The sequence below is a fragment of the Protomyctophum parallelum genome (assembly GCF_964188405.1).
Source record: "Protomyctophum parallelum genome assembly, chromosome: 4".
Lineage (NCBI taxonomy): Eukaryota > Metazoa > Chordata > Actinopteri > Myctophiformes > Myctophidae > Protomyctophum > Protomyctophum parallelum.
Window position 1 is genome coordinate 40,571,931 of NC_139700.1, and position 16,451 is coordinate 40,588,381.

At 42.9% G+C, this 16,451-nt stretch overlaps 1 protein-coding gene across 26 annotated transcripts in view; it reads left to right on the forward strand.

The window, feature by feature from the left end:
* Positions 1-15,852, forward strand: part of mical3a (microtubule associated monooxygenase, calponin and LIM domain containing 3a) — a 139,164-nt gene extending 123,312 nt beyond the window's left edge. For 14 of the 26 annotated variants that reach the window (XM_083763523.1, XM_083763531.1, XM_083763532.1 and 11 more), the window contains 6 exons: positions 573-666; positions 3,827-3,877; positions 7,916-7,987; positions 11,704-11,803; positions 12,341-12,414; positions 12,623-15,852. In XM_083763523.1, the coding sequence (XP_083619649.1) occupies positions 573-666; positions 3,827-3,877; positions 7,916-7,987; positions 11,704-11,803; positions 12,341-12,414; positions 12,623-12,807 (576 nt within the window). In that variant the 3' untranslated portion in view covers positions 12,808-15,852. Of the gene's footprint in view, positions 1-572; positions 667-3,826; positions 3,878-7,915; positions 7,988-10,335; positions 11,261-11,703; positions 11,804-12,340; positions 12,415-12,622 lie in introns of those variants that run through there. The other 12 variants (XM_083763514.1, XM_083763527.1, XM_083763525.1 and 9 more) reach the window with 5 other exon arrangements.
* The last annotated feature ends 599 nt before the right edge of the window (positions 15,853-16,451 follow it).

Genomic DNA, 16,451 nt, shown 5'->3' on the forward strand with positions numbered 1-16,451 from the left:
CGTGACCCGCCCCTCTAGACCAGAAACCTAACACATTAGCTCAGGCTACCCGTAACCCAACACCAATGAGGAAATGAAATGCATGATGACATTCATGCAGAGAGCAACACAATACCAATCAGCCATGCCACTTTGATAATAAAAAAACTATTATTGTTATCGTTACCGTTTATTGAGGGATAACTGCGGAACCAAGTCGGGGACATTGATTAAGGAAGTGTCAGGTAATCACATCAGTCTCACCTTCATTCTCTGAGGAGGTTTTCAGATAAGTCAGTAGTTCTTCTTCTCAGTCAATTTGATTATTTGTCGACTCTTGTCGATATGACATTGGTGCACTTGTTTTCCCCGTGTGCCTTTCTGGGACGGTTGTACATGGGCATTGTGTTCAGAGCACGTGTTTGAAGGGAAAATATTTATCCGGTTACTTTTATGGATTCACCCAGCTGATGGCCGCTCAGATGCCTATGATGAGGTGTCAGGGACACTTTGACTACGTACGTAGTTCTTTTGCCACTAATTCACAGGTAAATGAATTTAATTTGTTTCACGTGTGTGTTTTTATCTGTCAGATTATCCAGAGACAGCTGGAGCAGGTGGAGGAGAAACAGAGACAGCTGGAGGAGAGGGGTGTGGCCGTGGAGAAGGCCCTACGAGGCGAAGCAGGTAACCCTGGCCTCTAAACACTGATTGGTTCTCTCATCCCAACATGTGACCAGGACTAGAGATTTCCACTCCATCGATTGGAGGCTGCCGGCGTCGGCCATCCGCGGCAATCGTCTGTAGAGCTATTTCAGACCGATAAAGCGTTTGTTCACCGAGGTGGACTAGTATGATTGGAATTGTAGTGTTGTCTTATTGCGTCTAGAACGTCTTCTAAGAAGCATTTAAAATCCTCGGGTGCTGCTGACACCCAATCTATTACGGTTATACGCCACTACGTCCCGTAATGTACACCGTAAAATCCAGAAGGTTAGCTTCAACTATGAAAGTGCATTAACGGACCCTTTCGGGGTCCGTCTATGCACTCTCATAGTTAAATCAAAACCCCAGGTTTTCGGCGTGTAGTATCGATGATGGAAAGGCCCATTTATTTGTTTCTCCAAAACAACTGAATCAAATCGCTGAGCGATGACGCCCTGTCAACGGTGTGAACAGCGACTCACCGGAGAGGACACTTCATTATTTCCTACATTATGCCAGGCCGTGGAGCATGCACGCCGCGGAGAGGAGCAATAACAATCGAGCTGTGTGACGTGTTTGTCACTGAAAGTAATCGGGCTGCGCTATGGTCTTGTTTTTAGAATTGACAACGCATTCCATTCTAATATAGTTGTGCGGTGACGGTGAGGCTGCCTGCACTTTGAAAGCACAACGATTACAATGCAAAATGCATGCCCATAAAAAAACCTTTGTTTGGATGTTCTGTAGAGCAATGGTTCAAAAGTGTGTGCCTGCCAAGGCACGCCGTTGTGCCGTGAGACAAGTCCAGACAATCGCACATTATTTCTGCAACATATACTACTGTAAAGCTAGAAAGAAATACATTTTTAATGTCATATATTTCCAATACAGAGGTAAACATTTGATTATACAATTATTATTTTTTTACCCATTTTTTAAGACTTACATTTTATTAAAGATTTTCAGTTTCAACAAGTTATGAAACATATTTTAACCACTTTGAACTTTGTGTCCCTATTTTGGTTTTGTAAATTAATTAATAATTCATTTAATTAACTTTTTTTCCCCACAAGAAATACCTGGCCTACAAGCTCACAACTTTCTTAGTGGCAGGTTGTAGATCTGTTATTTTAGCAGGTGTGCCTTGACATTCTGGCTTGCTCATTGGTGTGCCTTGCAGGAGGGGCGAGATCCAATTGCCGATCGACATGTCGACAATGTCTGTTCCGCCATATGTCGGTAGGTCGGTCGGTATGAAGAATAAGTGTTTTTAGTTTTTTTTTCGGGAGGAAAGGCTTAACCCATTTTGGGAGGGAACCCCTTTTGGTGTTTTAAACATTATGTTATAATTTAGCTATTGAAAAATAGCAGATCTACAAGCTCATAGAGCTTGTAGGTCTGCTATTTTTTAAGAATCGTGAAAATATTTATTTCAGAAAACTGGAGGATTTAGAAGATTATTATTTTAATTTTGAGGTCAGGCCTAAATGGGTTAAAGTTTGAAAAAGTTTGAAAATCAATAAGTGCTTACTCCGGGCTATGTGTAACCATTCATTAGACTCGAGAGATGAAGGTGGCAGAAGGGTCAAAAATACCATTTCTCAATTTTGTGGAAAAGGCTTAACTGCAATTAGGGTTAGGGGTTAGGGGTGTTTTCAGTCTGCTGTACTAGCATGTAAAGAAAAATCCCTACCCTACCGACCAACCTACCGATCTAACGGCCGACCGACACGGCAATTTGATCTCGCAGTCTCTCGTGCCTTGGGGCACAAAGATTTTGAAAACCATCGCTGAAAGAAAGAAAGTGTCTGTCCGTCCCCGTCCCCCCCCCAACCTGTAATTAAATTTCCCTTTTTCTCTCTTTATCAAATGTCTCACAACAATGAAAAGGATGTTGTTTTAACCTGTCTACTTACTCTACTCTCTCTAAGGGTTGTTGTACAAAGGTACTTATACATTACCCAAACAGCACAAAAGAAGATCAGGTATTAGATTTACCATAGCTATCTTGTTTTATATATACCTATATAATGCCATTATAACACCCTTGGGTGCCATCTGTGGTGACACACTGCAACAGCGCTCCCATCTTTCCAACATGTTGTCCGTCTCGGTGTGTGTACCAACTGCATGCCATCAGCGGAATGATGTGTGTTCACCGACATAGATTTGTGTGTAGTACTCATCCTGGATGTTGGTTTGTTGTCTCAACGTGGAGAGTGGCATGGGGTTTCTGTCTCTCTAATCCAGCCTTGGATGAGGCTGCATTAATCGAGGGAAAATAATATCTCTCGATAGTACACGGTAAAATCATTTGCGTCAATCCAGCTCCCGAGAGTCCCATTTGTATACGCTCCCTCAAAGTTACAGATGGATACATTGACACTGAGGGTTTTACTGTGTATTGAAAGAAACCGGTTCTATTGGTTTTGCAGTCACAACCCTTTTGAAAGCTGATTAAAACCCTTTCTGCCATCATTTGCTGTGGCTCAAAGTGACCTTTTAATGGGGATAATGTAGAAATCTCACCATAAAAAAAAAGTACATTCTTTTATTTATTTTATATTGTAGTAATTGTAGTTCTTGAACTACAAACAGGCAATTCAGAGAGTTGTTGCTGACTTCATCTACTGTGTATGACTTAATGGTGCACATTTTACATTTAGTTGTCCATGTCTGTGTTCAAATACAGACAACATACTGTAGACAAATGTTACTGGAGCATGTGGTATTTGATATTACACAACTGTAATAGTGAATGCTACACATCTAACAATCTGCCAAAAATGAAACAACATTTTTATTTACAATATATTGACATGATCCGTGATGAGTGACTTTGTGTAAAATGCCACCTTTCATATTATGAGTCGGTCAACCGGAATGCAGCAAATCTATGTACAGTAGCAGTCTAAAATCATTATCATAGCATTGGGAAATGCCATGTTGTACTGCACAAATTATACTGAGTAATGTTGGAATCTTTGCGTGTGCGTGCGTATGTGTGCATTATTATATATGTGTGTTTGCAAGGACCTGCATGTTTTGCGGTTGGTGCAGAATGCTGTGCATTTGCCCCATATGTATATCGGGGTTGTGTATGAAAATAACTCCATTCTCTAATATATCCCTGTTGTTGTAGACTATTGGGGAGATTCTAATTACAGTGAAATCCTGGACTTGCATCTGGGCGGTATGTATTTCAAACCTGTCGCTTGTAAACTCACTAACGTAATGGCTAACCCACTACTGTCCATCCCTCCCCTTTGTACTGTAAGTCAACTATCACCTTTGTCCCCTGTACGTGTACCCTGATTGGCTGGCTAGCTGGCTGCCTTTAGCCCCTCCGCTGCCCCCCCCCTCCTTTCCAGTGCAAACACAGATTAGACATCACAGATTATGAAGATCTTTGACCACTTCAATAACATTTAAGACGAGACCTTTCACTCGTGCGTATTGTTTACTGAAAAATTGCGAGCGCAATCTTTAAGACATTTTAACCACTTAAACCCTACAGTAGTTGAGGGCTATACACTCGCACTGTAAGGCTGCTGCTTTTTTCCCCTCTTCACCAAATGTCTTCGCCGTAAATAACTGCTATTTTTGCCAGATGTTTGCACCAGAATAGGGACATTAGGGTTCTTATATGGTGCCTTAGTTTATAGCGCCTTTATCCACTTTACATAGATTGTGCATTCAATTCACCCATTCACACACCGATGGCGAAGGCACCAAACAGCACATCGGGAGCAATTAGGTGTTCAGTGTCTTAATTGCTCAAGGACACTTTGACAACTCTGGGGGAACCCGGGTTTGAACTGGCAACCTTGCGGTTACCATCCGGCCACTCTACCCCTGGGCACCGCCCTCCATGAGAGAGCTCACACACGCACACACACACACACACACACACACACTGGAAAGCTATTTAGATTTCCCCTTTAACTGACCTGTACTAAAACTAAACTACTGGTGTGGCTTAGTTAACTATAGCTCCTTCACTCCTCTGAGCTGTGTGCTGCTGTACAGTAGCGTCGTGCACAGAAAAATCCTCAGTGTTACGTTTATCTCTGAGAGTGTCTCACATTTAACACAGAGTTAAACCAACACTTAGGTTTTTGCAGTGTGCTGTATAGTGCCAGCTGTGTCAGTGTGGCCCCTCTCTCACTCTCCCATACCGGCTCAGTTTGCATAACTCTGCCTAGTGTTTGCGAGTGTGTGTGTACTGTGTGCGCACGTGCCCACGTCTGTGTGCCTGTGTGCGTGCGTGTGTGTATGTGTGTGTGCTCCGGAGAGGCAGTATTGCGGTCACTAGCCTTCCTGTCTAAATTGTGCGTCCAACAGTTAACCCCATGTGTTGTGTTGTGTCTCCTGTGGGTGAAACATGGTGGTGTTGGGTGGGTTCTGTGGTGCAACGCAGCCTTGTTTGAACAACACGTCTAAAATGCATCCATTTCCAGCAGTGAAGTCGCAGGTCTAACCTCCAGCCGAGGCGAATGAAGATTCACAGCAAATATATATATATATATAAAAAAAGAAAAAAGAAACTGCATCAGTAGAAAGCTTAAAAATGTATTAATCGAATAAGACAAACGTGAAAAAGTTGCATTTTTTTCGACGCTTTTCAGCCAAGGCATGTTGCTTTTCTGTGGTTCTGTCTGGTGTATGTCTGTCGTCACCACTCTCATAAGACAGGAGATTGCGTGGAGTTTTTGTACGGGAACACACAATTGTGCTACAATATGCATACTCAAAAACAGGGATTTATTATTAGGCCAATTGTCTGCCCACTGAGCTGACTGCTTGAGACATTGTTGCATGAGGCTCATATTCCCTCTGGCTCAACACATTGCATGAGGCTCATATTCCCTCTGGCTCAGCACTTTGCAAAGCAAAGACTTAAGTCTGTCCACAATGCGTTGCATGGCGTATGCAAGCGCTAATCGGAAATTCACACCGGCAGCGGCGAGCAGATGTCTAATTTGCTTGCGCCGCCGGTGTGATTTCGACTTAAGTATGTATGTATAATGCTGCTGGAAGCAATCTCTCATCTCTTGCAAGTATGTATGTATAACGCTGCTGGAAGCAATCTCTCATCTCTTGCTTTTGAATATAATAACTGGATGAACGGTAGTGTTGTCTCGAGGACTTGCATTATAGAGGATAAATGCTGTGTGTGCCTCTGACTTGTCTTTGTTTTATTGTGTTTGATGGAGGGGTAACGGAATGGTGGCATTTTTGACCGAACCCCCATCGACAAAGGCGTGTTTGACCCACATGGCTGTGTGCGCCTACACGAGAAAATACACAGAGCGTTAATTCAACTCTGTAAAAGTGTAAAGAAAAAAATAAATACTTTTCCAGTCCGTTTTTTACACCTTCAGAGTTCAATGAATGCTCTGTATTATTCCGTGCAAGTCATGCAGAGGGCGCCAACATCTAAAGCCAGGGCTTGGTATGTTGTAGGAGGTAAGGTAGTGGCTGTCTGTCCAAAGTGGCTGACTCATTATTTTGATGAATAATATTCTAAACGAATTGCGACATTCTCACAACTTGGTGAACCTCAGTGCCGCACATGAATTACTGCACTTACTATACTGTGAACACATTTGGTGGAATAAACATGCCTTAAAATTCTAATGGCACATTATGGCTGGTGTTCTAGCCGACCTTGAAATCCGATTTCACTCCGTTCCACTCCAGGTTTTTTCACGTGGCCCCTTTTAGTTGTTTGGCAACCTCTTTACATTTTCATATAGATCTTGTCTCCTGCTGAGAATGTTGCGCTCCCTGTTTGTGTCATCCGTTGATTTGCCACGCTCTCATGTCTCTCTCTATGGCCTACTTGTGTGACCTGTATGTAGTACTGCTCAGATCTCTGGTACTGATCCTTTAGTTCAGTGCTTCTCAAACATTTTCACCCGGACCCGGACAAATTGATACGTGGTACTCTAGGCCACAGGCCCCCATTTGAAAGGATTTTCTGCCAGACACCCCCATAAGAGAAGATTTTGTCAAGATCTTTCTAGAACCCCAACTATGGGAAGAAAAGGGTCCCACACACTACTGATGAAGGTCGTTTAGACCGAAACGTTGTCATCTGAATAAAACTACTACTACTCTATAAGTGAAGACGGTGTGCGGGACCCTTTTCTTCTCGTGATTCGCATTTGGTTGCCGGCTCCAACGCACCTGTCCTTGTAGGTGTGCACAAGGCCTTGTCGCTACATAGAACTATAAAATAGGGCTTGAATGTTTAAAACTGTTCCACATTTTGTTGGGGACCCCCTGGAAGTTGGAACCCCCTCAAGGACCTCCCGCCCCTTGGGTAGCCCTCACCTAAATTGTCTAGTCTTTTCCTGACTTCCTTTATAGTCGGAGGGTTGTTTATAAATTGATGGTATATTTAATCTTCCTTGTACGTGACCTCAATTTCAATTGAGCTTGTAAACGCTTCTTGAGTTTCAGGCGTTCAGCATGTGTACAAAAAAAACAATAGCCTGCTTCCGCACAATTTGCACTTCAAAAGTAGCCGCGGCGTCAATGCAACGCACACATGACAGGCTGAACTTAAATGGAGCTGATGCTGCGTTTACCTGGAGGAGAAGAAACATCCTCATAGTTGAAACAATTATCTTTTGTGAGGCAGATCTGTCTTTAGAGGCGTAGTGGGAGAGAATAGATTTTCATAGTGGCTTACTGGCTTGATTGTTGCAGAGTTGTTGCATCCATTCCTCTCTGGCTCCGTGCCGTGTTATCGCCTCTCAGTGAACAGACCTGACAAGTGAGATTGGGGCATGTTCTTTCTTTGCACGGTATGATGTGCACGGTGTACGAATACAACCATACAAAAGAAAACATAGATGAAAGAAGGATTATTTTTCTCTTTCTGTCCTCCGGATATCTTCCCTTTTGTATTTTCACTCGCACCTTTCTTTTTGTTTAGTTTTTTTTTGGCCTGCGTACAGCAGTGCGCCGCCTCCTCTTCCTTCTCCAGGTGATTTGTCTTCCTATCATGGTGCGCTTTGCCCTTTTTTTGATTTTCGTCCTCACTGTTTTCTCTTCTTTACCCCCGTCCTCCCTTCATCCCTCTTTTGCTTCCTCCCCCGTGTCCTCTATACATCCTCTCCTATCTGTCAACTTCTCACTCTCTTCCTCAAACCCACCGCGCCCCACCTCCTCTGTCACAATCTCTGTCTTTCCCCTCCCGTTTTTTGACTTCTTGTGGAAGTTGAGCCCTATGTGGGGACGCCTCCTGACCGCCGACGACCTCGCTCCTTCTGCCCCTGCTGTGCCCCTGAAGGTAACGTAGCCTCGCTGACGCCCTCTCTGCTGACGGTTGTTTGGCGGGTTACACCGTGTGGTAAACTAAGGACCGAACAGAACCGGGCCGCCTTCCGCCTCTCCTTCCCCCACCCTTCCCGTCGATAACTTCCTTCCCTTCCCTTCCCTTCTTTCCTCCCTCCCACCCGTCCCTCGCCTCCTCCTTCCTCGTCCTGGACCGTCTGTGTTTGTTCAGGCTCAGTAGATTTCCCCAGGCAGTCGTCTCACTGCCTCAGTTGACCCAGACAGACTGTTTTATCGGGGGGGGGGGGGGGGGGATTGGGGAAATCAACCCGGTTGACAGACTGCAGTGTTTAGGAATGGAATGGGTGCGCTGAGCTCTCGGTTCAATTACGTCCCAGATTAAATTTGGCACCCTTTCGTTGACGATATGTAGGAAGGAAGTCGTTGCAGGTGAATATTCTTAATAAAGCTTTAAAAGAATAATCAAGATAGGTTATCTAACGAGCTCAACAGGCATCACATTGCGAGATTGAGGGCTTAAGTGGTTATAAACATTGATTTGGACTTAGTAGTGCTTATGTTATTTTCTTTTTTCTTATTATTATTACTTATCTTTCGGAAATCTAATATTAACGTGCCATTCTTAGACCGACAAGTTGTGCAACAGATGGATATGTTTTGAGGTGATTATACATCTCATTACACAATCACATTATCCAATATCTTACAGCTTAAACCTTAGACACTAAACCGTGCTGTCTGTGGATAGATTACTAGTAGATCATGTCCCTATTCTGTAGGGAGAAAAAAAAACCAATTTCAAGGATTTGTATGTGCAGGATAAAAAAATATATAGAAAAGTAAGGATTATCCGCACAGCATTTTTGCTACTCCGTGTAATGTATTGAAGCGTACAACATTTTTGACCCATTGGGTCTGGTCAGGTACATTACATTACATAATACACCTGAGAAAGACCAAATAAACAGTTTAAAATGTTTATACGCTGGCACTGCACTAAATGACGCTGTGGGAGCAGCAAAAGTGGTGAGAGGATAATCCGTAATAAATCTCTTTTTAAACTCTAGATATAATAACCCTTTAGTTCTGCCAGTCTATAACATAATTTATATTATTGCCAGTAGTCCTTAAATTAGTGCTGTCATGATCATGACAGTTTACTTGATGATTAATTGTCATACAAATTACAAAATGATTAATTGTGTTTTTCTCATTGGGCATCGGAGCATAACTTTTATATGCAAAGAATGGCAATGCCTGGTACCAATAATCAAAATAAATAATGTACTATGCCCAAAATAGGCTATATTTAATCATTGTATGCTTCCAAAATAGTGGAAATAACCAATCTACAAGTTTGTAGATCTGTTATTTTCTCTATATTCTGAACCTAGGGACATATTTCAACATGGAGACGTGTGATTAGACTATTATGTAATGTATAATAATTGTGACAGGCATTTGTGAAATCGGCGTTAGAGAATGCTCACTTCTCTACCTCACCAATCTGAAATGGCTGCCCTTAGCTGTATCATTATGTGGCAAATACAATTTTACAGATTTGTAGATTAAATTATCTTGTCAATTAGTGGACAAATTCCTATGACTATTAGTCGACTAAGAATATATTTTGTGGAGGACAGCCCTAGACTGTTTTCTTCATTGTTTGAAGTAGCTTTGATATAGAACGGGGAAACTACTTTGCTATTGTGAGTGTTTAACCAACAGCATGCTCTCTGTTTGCTGTTCAACTAATGGAAAAACAAAACAAAACGCTTCAGTATTATTCACACCCCCGGTCCCATCCTAGTTTCTCAAAAGTTTGAGGAGATCTGCTAAGGATACAATGTTTGATGTGAGTAACGTTGAACACTTTCTAGCTCTAGATTCTAGCTAATGGGCACGTTTGAGAGTGTAGGAGATTTGCATGTTGTGAAGAGCCGACAAAGATTCTAGACTCAGCCAAACCAAACAAAACAAAACAAGCATTCAAGTTTAAATGGTTCATCTGGCGTTTCCATTCGTCTTTTAGAAGCTGTCATTTAGACAGCTCTGATTGAGCATTTGATTTGTCCAGAGGACCATGCTTGTATTTATTTTGTTTGCAGTTTGGTATCTAGGCTGGCTTTGTGTGTGGGAGTCTCCTCTCTGGGAGTCTGGGGCTGAGGGAAGGCGATAGAATATTGAAAATAAAAGGAGAGAGGGAGAAAATAGCCTCACAGCTGAAATAGCTTAGAAATCCAGCCTTTTGTCAGAAATCTACTATCTCCACTTGTTGCACCTCTTCTTCTCCTCATGTCCAGGGCTCAAGCTTTGCTCTTTTCTTTCTTTCTGTTAAATTAGCGAGCGCCAGCCCCAGAGACCCCAGCCACCATGCTCTTTATGTGTGTGCGATGTTTTACCTTTTCGTTTTGCCAGAGCCGCCTCCTCCCGAACCCCAGCAGCTAAGTATGTCATGCAGCATTCTGAGGTTCTGCCCCTCCTGTGTTTTCATCGAAGCAGCTTGGCTGAGTCCCACCCGCTGCAGTCAGATTAGAGCAAAAACAATGATGTCACCACAGACCTTTTTTTCTTAAGCATGCCACCGTGTGGGCGCCGGCCTTCTCTCTATACAGTGGTACAATGGGGTTAAGTCTAGAGGCTAATTTATTACTTCGTTGAATGTTCGTGCCAGCCAACAATGGATGATGCATCTTTCTCGGCTGACGCGGTCGTTTGACAAAGTAAAAATGATCCTTTAAGGCTGTGCTGACCTCTGACTAATTGCTCTGACTGTGTGCAGTACTGTTTGTTGTGCATGACGCCAGTGGTACTGAACATGCTTTTCCCCCTGAAGGCAGACCTTAATAGTGCGAGTGTGAACTTCACTATTGGTCTCAATGATAACTCATCCCATGGCCATTCGACCTTACTAATGTAATCTGTGAGGAGCGTAGGATAATTCATGGATTTGTCTGAGCTCCTCTTCCAAACCACTCAGCATAAATAGGATCCGACTGGATTTATTTCTGTTGGTGGGTCAATATGCAGCCCGGGGAGGATGCAGACATTTCCATAGTTGCTCGGGTATAGTTCTGTATGTCTCGGCTGCCTATTGCCCCTTTTAGCTACGAGCCACGCTGAAAGGTAATTGTGATGATAAAAGGAGGTAATGGCAGTTGAATGGATGGGTAGCACACAAACTCAACTTTGCAACAATGAGGTGTGTGTGTGTGTGTGTGTGTGTGTGTGTGTGTGTGTGTGTGTGTGTGTGTGTGTGTGTGTGTGTGTGTGTGTGTGTGTGTGTGTGTGTGTGTGTGTGTGTGTGTGTGTGTGTGTGTGTGTGTGTGTGTGTGTGTGTGTGTGTGTGTGTGTGTGTGTGTGTGTGTGTGTGTGTGTGTGTGTGTGTGTGTGTGTGTGTGTGTGTGTGTGTGTGTGTGTGTGTGTGTGTGTGTGTGTGTGTGTGTGTGTGTGTGTGTGTGTGTGTGCGTGCGTGTGCGCGCGTACAAATAGAGTTTATACCAAACTTTTTTTTACCAAAGTTGATCCCTGTACCTCCACGCCATCTTCTGTGTTGTCATCTCCGGTAAACGGACCATGTTGGTGTTTTTCACCCCACCACCCTGGCTTGGCTCTCATTGCATCGTCCTTGTTGTCACCTCCGCATCGTCCCGAGGTGTCTGACTCCTCTGTCCTTACGTCCCCCCCCCACACACACCCCCCTCCCCCCAGGCATGGGCAAGAAAGACGACCCTAAGCTGATGCAGGAGTGGTTCAAACTGGTGCAGGAGAAGAATGCCCTGGTTCGCTATGAGTCTGAACTCATGATATTGTAAGTATAGAAATCGACTTAGAAATGCCTTCATCCTAAATTTTGATTAGTGCATTTCCAAGTTGATTTTGCAATTACCGGATAAGCAATGTCTGTTTTATATGAAATTTTAATGTCATTTTTACATATAAAATGTATCAATTAAATTTCTTTCTGCCTGTAATCCCTATTTTGGGCATGTCATAGGCACAAAAAACACACCATCTCAGTTATGTGCTGTAAATCTTAGCTTAGGTTGAATTTATAATGAAATAGATTGCTGATCTTATCAAAATGACTTCCTTCACATATTTTGAGAATTGTTCATCCGTTCATCCGACTTCACACATAGCGGGTGTATTGCTGACTACACAAGTAAGGGCAGTGTTACTGCTCCGAACGGGCATGTCTTCTGAAAGGCCATGCTTTCCAAACGGCAGTCCGACAACATGGCAAATGCTGGGATCCCAATGGCACACTGCACTAGTAAATGTTGAGTATAATTTATCAGTGAGTCGTATGGATTGTGGTTTTATCTTCTGTTTTCCTGTACCCAAGTGCCAGAGAGCTGGAACTGGAGGATCGTCAGAGCCGACTCCAGCAGGACCTCAGGGAGCGCATGGCAGTGGAAGGTATGCACTATGCACTGAAAACCACCATATACGTAGCTGTATTTCTTGTCTACATGGCTCCCCTCAGTATTGCGTAATTTATACTCCGTCATATGCCGATCACATGCTGAAAATAGCCGACCTAAGCTTGTTGATCCGGGCACGCCACTGCCGTATGACAAAGTATGAATCGGTAGTATGAACCTAGTATGAATCTCTTCTCTTTCAGACCACCTGAAAACGGAGAAGGAGCTCGCCCAGGAGAAGCAGATTCTGAATGAGATGCTGGAGGTGGTGGAGCAACGGGACTCCCTGGTGGCCCTCCTGGAGGAGCAGAGACTCCGGGAGAAGGAGGAGGACAAAGATCTGGAGTCCGTCATGCTCTCCAAGGGCTTCAACCTCAATTGGGCTTAAAGGGAGAAAAAGGTGGAAGGAAATTGGCCACTGTCGGCTCCTGGGAGAAACCCAATAGAGCCACTAATGATTTATTTTTGTTTCCTCTCCTAGAAGGCATTTCAGGAGTTGGAAATTTGAATGCAGAGAAAGGCACCCTTCCAAACGTACTCTGTGGACACCTGGGTATATATCGTAACCCTCTTTTAAGGAATGGAGTGGTCAGCGGTTCCCTGTCGCTCTCCGCGATGCGGGGGGCGACAGGGGCTCGGCCACGCTGTCAACACCTCCAGCAGTCAACATGCGCACACACGGCTCTCTCACACAAGGCCACCGCCACAGCCGGTTAGGTTCTGAAGCCGTCTGTAACGTTTAGAGTGCCCACCGCCCCCAGAAGGGTGGGCCACCTTGTCACTCTGCAGTCTGACTCACATCACTTGTCTTGCTGTCGAGTGGAAACTGGAGAGAGAGTGAGAGAGCGGTACACAGCCGCAAATGTATTACTGCAACGTTTAGGTTGTTCCGCTTTGAAGCCGGTGAACCTCTGGGGAGAATGTTCTCAAGACTTTGATGGGGCTCGTGTAAAGGGAAGCGTTCAGTTCTAGGTCCTGCTGATGTAAAGGAATAGTTCAGATGGGTGTATTTCTGTATAGATGTGTTGGACTGGTCACATTGTTCAGTATAGAACAATAGGTAATGTTCTGCCCTCAGTGTCCTCTGTGACGGAGACCTCCCCCGCTTTAGCTGCCTTTCTGTCCAGTCACAAAAACTGACATTCACCTTTTTATTGTTTTGTTTTCGTTTTGTTTTTTGCTTCTCAAAGAGATTCACAAAGTCAATACTAAAAGGCTGTATTGAAACTGGCCATGTTTTCATTTTGTATTTATTAGCTTTGTTTGCGTTTTAACAGATAAAACAACACTGTATATATTTTTTGTAGTTGTTTCTTTATTCTCTGCATTCACAGGAGAGTGCCCAGAATCAATTTGCACTTGTGTCCACTCTGACTGCATACTCTATCACCCACAAGCCATTGCATGTCAAGAATGAAGATTGCAGGCTCGTAAAAAAAAGAAGATGAAAAAATAAATAGTGCATCTACGCTGTCTTACAATTCTGAAAATTATTACTTAGGAGAATAGAATAGCATATGAACATATTGCGTATGGAGACTTGGGCATCTCAATTTACACGTATTGGAGATGGGTTCCTCCTGAGACACCAGTCACTGTTTAACATGCTGACTGCTACGTTTACAATCAGTCCATGTGAGATATTAGATGTGTAACGTCTTCAATATTTCTAGTACATGATGGCAAGATAAACTGTTGAGATAATTAGCCACTTGTACCCTATCCCTATTCTTGGGGGTGAACAATCGCAGACAATAGCAAATCTACAACTCATAACGTGTCGTAATGCGGCTTGTAGATTTCCTATTTTCAGCAAATGTATAGAGCCAAAACACAAGGGGGGGCTAGTATAGAGCCCTGTGGGATTCCACTCAACCACGTAGGGTTCAAGTGGTTACGCTGTGTGGGAGGTGTCTTCAGGTTTGGATAACCGTTTTTGTGATTGTGTTAACATTGTGATGTCTGTCATCAATAATGAAACCGGTTTCTCTTGTCCGTTGTGTAACACATCTCTCATTTAGTGCCACGGACTTTAGGAGCAGGTGGATATACATACCGGTATGCTGCAATATCAAAGGAATAAACCACAAGGACTTAATGCTTATTTTATAGCGTACAACATTGTCGCTCGCCGAAAATAGACAGTCTATATCAACGTTCAAGTTGTACTGTATTGGTATGGTCAATGTATGCTTTGCGTAGCCAGTGTCCAAGGCCACGTTGCACTGTATCAAGATTTTCTGAGTTTGTCTTGGACTCACCGACGGCGGCACCACAAAATGTAAACAAGGAAGCGAATGTACAGTAGTCTCATGGTGCATATGCGTGCTGACACTGCCGAGGTTAATTCGTCTTCCGAACTAATCCGAGTATGAAACATTTCATGACGGTGTCCGTAAGGTCTGGTAACACCCTTTGAAAATGTCACCCATCGCAAAGATCCACACACATTTATCTTTTGACGTTTTGCGGTCGTTTTCAACGTTTTGAAGTTGTGTGACGTGCCATTGGACACCTGTGCGCAAAGCATAAATTGACCTTCATGTCTTGTGTACTGGTACATAAGAGCACAAATTATTATGTTGTGGTTCCTCGCAACAATGTACTGTAGCAGCATCAATATTAGAAATAGTAATCATGTACACAACAAGAAAAACAACAAAAGGGATAATCAAGAAGGAGAAACAATTGACAGTTTTCCTAGCGTTCTAGGATGCTACAATTTCTTACTCCTAGATTTTAAACTAGTTACAATAAATTACAGTTTAAAACATTTTTTTTTTCATGACGAAGATGGGCTAGTTTCGGCGAGCAAGTACAAATGAAGCTTTACAGGTTCTCTATGGCAGTGTTGGGTTCTGAACAAGATGCCTTTTCATTTCACTCTCTCAATACTTTATCTCTCTGTCACTCTTGAGGAATTCACAACCCGCTGAACGCTGAGATTTTTATTTGTCCTTTTTTAATCGGATACTTTTATACAACAGTTTTTTTCAAAACAGGATTACGGTGTAGAGATTGAAGACATGCAAGGTGCTCTGTGAACAGCTTGCGTTTGATCTATAAAAACTCAATAGTTGTGCTTCTCTATGTTTGAATCCGACAGCCTTCCTGACAAACGGCAAAAGCTCTGTATGGTCGCTGCTTTTCTGCATAGAAGCATTATGGCAAGGAAGATTATATTTATGACTTGATATGCGCTGTGAACAAAATGTTACACAACTTCAAGACTTGTGGTTTTAGGTGGTGTGGTGCGTTTGACAGATTGTATTGATATTTATTAACATGTGAAAAACTGTATTATATGTAAAGAAAAATGAATCCTAATTTTTAAAAAACACATTACCTGTAATGTACATGCTTCATGTAGCTAAACTGCATAGGGTGTTGGATGTATGCTGCAATGGCAATAAACAAAAAGTTGTTCTTTTCACTGTCTGTCTCCCATTTCCTGAAAATGGATCTCGACTTGACCACGGCAATTTGTTTCTTATGCAAATTGTCCAAGGTGATATAGGTTATGCAGGACGATTATTCTTTTACATATTTCATTTTCTTTTTAGTTTTGCCTTTTCATTTTGAATTTCAGTTCAGATTGTATTTGTTTTTTAAACACATTTGCTGGTTCAATTTATTTGTCATTTTAAATTAATCGTAATTTTACTTTTTCACTTCTATTTTTTTATTTTGATTAGTTCCAAGTTATCATTAATACCAGTTTTGAATTGCAGCCATCCGTAGGTACCCTTTGAGAGCGGTTTTGAAGGAGTCAAGGGATCTGCATGTCTTAATGACTGTTGGTAGGGCGTTCCACATTTTGGTGGCATAGGAGCGAAATTAATTTAGTCCCTTGTTTGTGCCGAATCTGGGTTGCACATGGTTTGTTGAACTCCCTCTGGTGTTGTGGGTGTCTTGGTGGTGTAGTGAATCCTGTGGACCAGCTATATGCGAACAGGAACAAGTTGCAATTACAAGCTGATGTCAACGACAGTGTTCCATTCACCTCCACCATCTGTTCTCTCCCATCCAGGT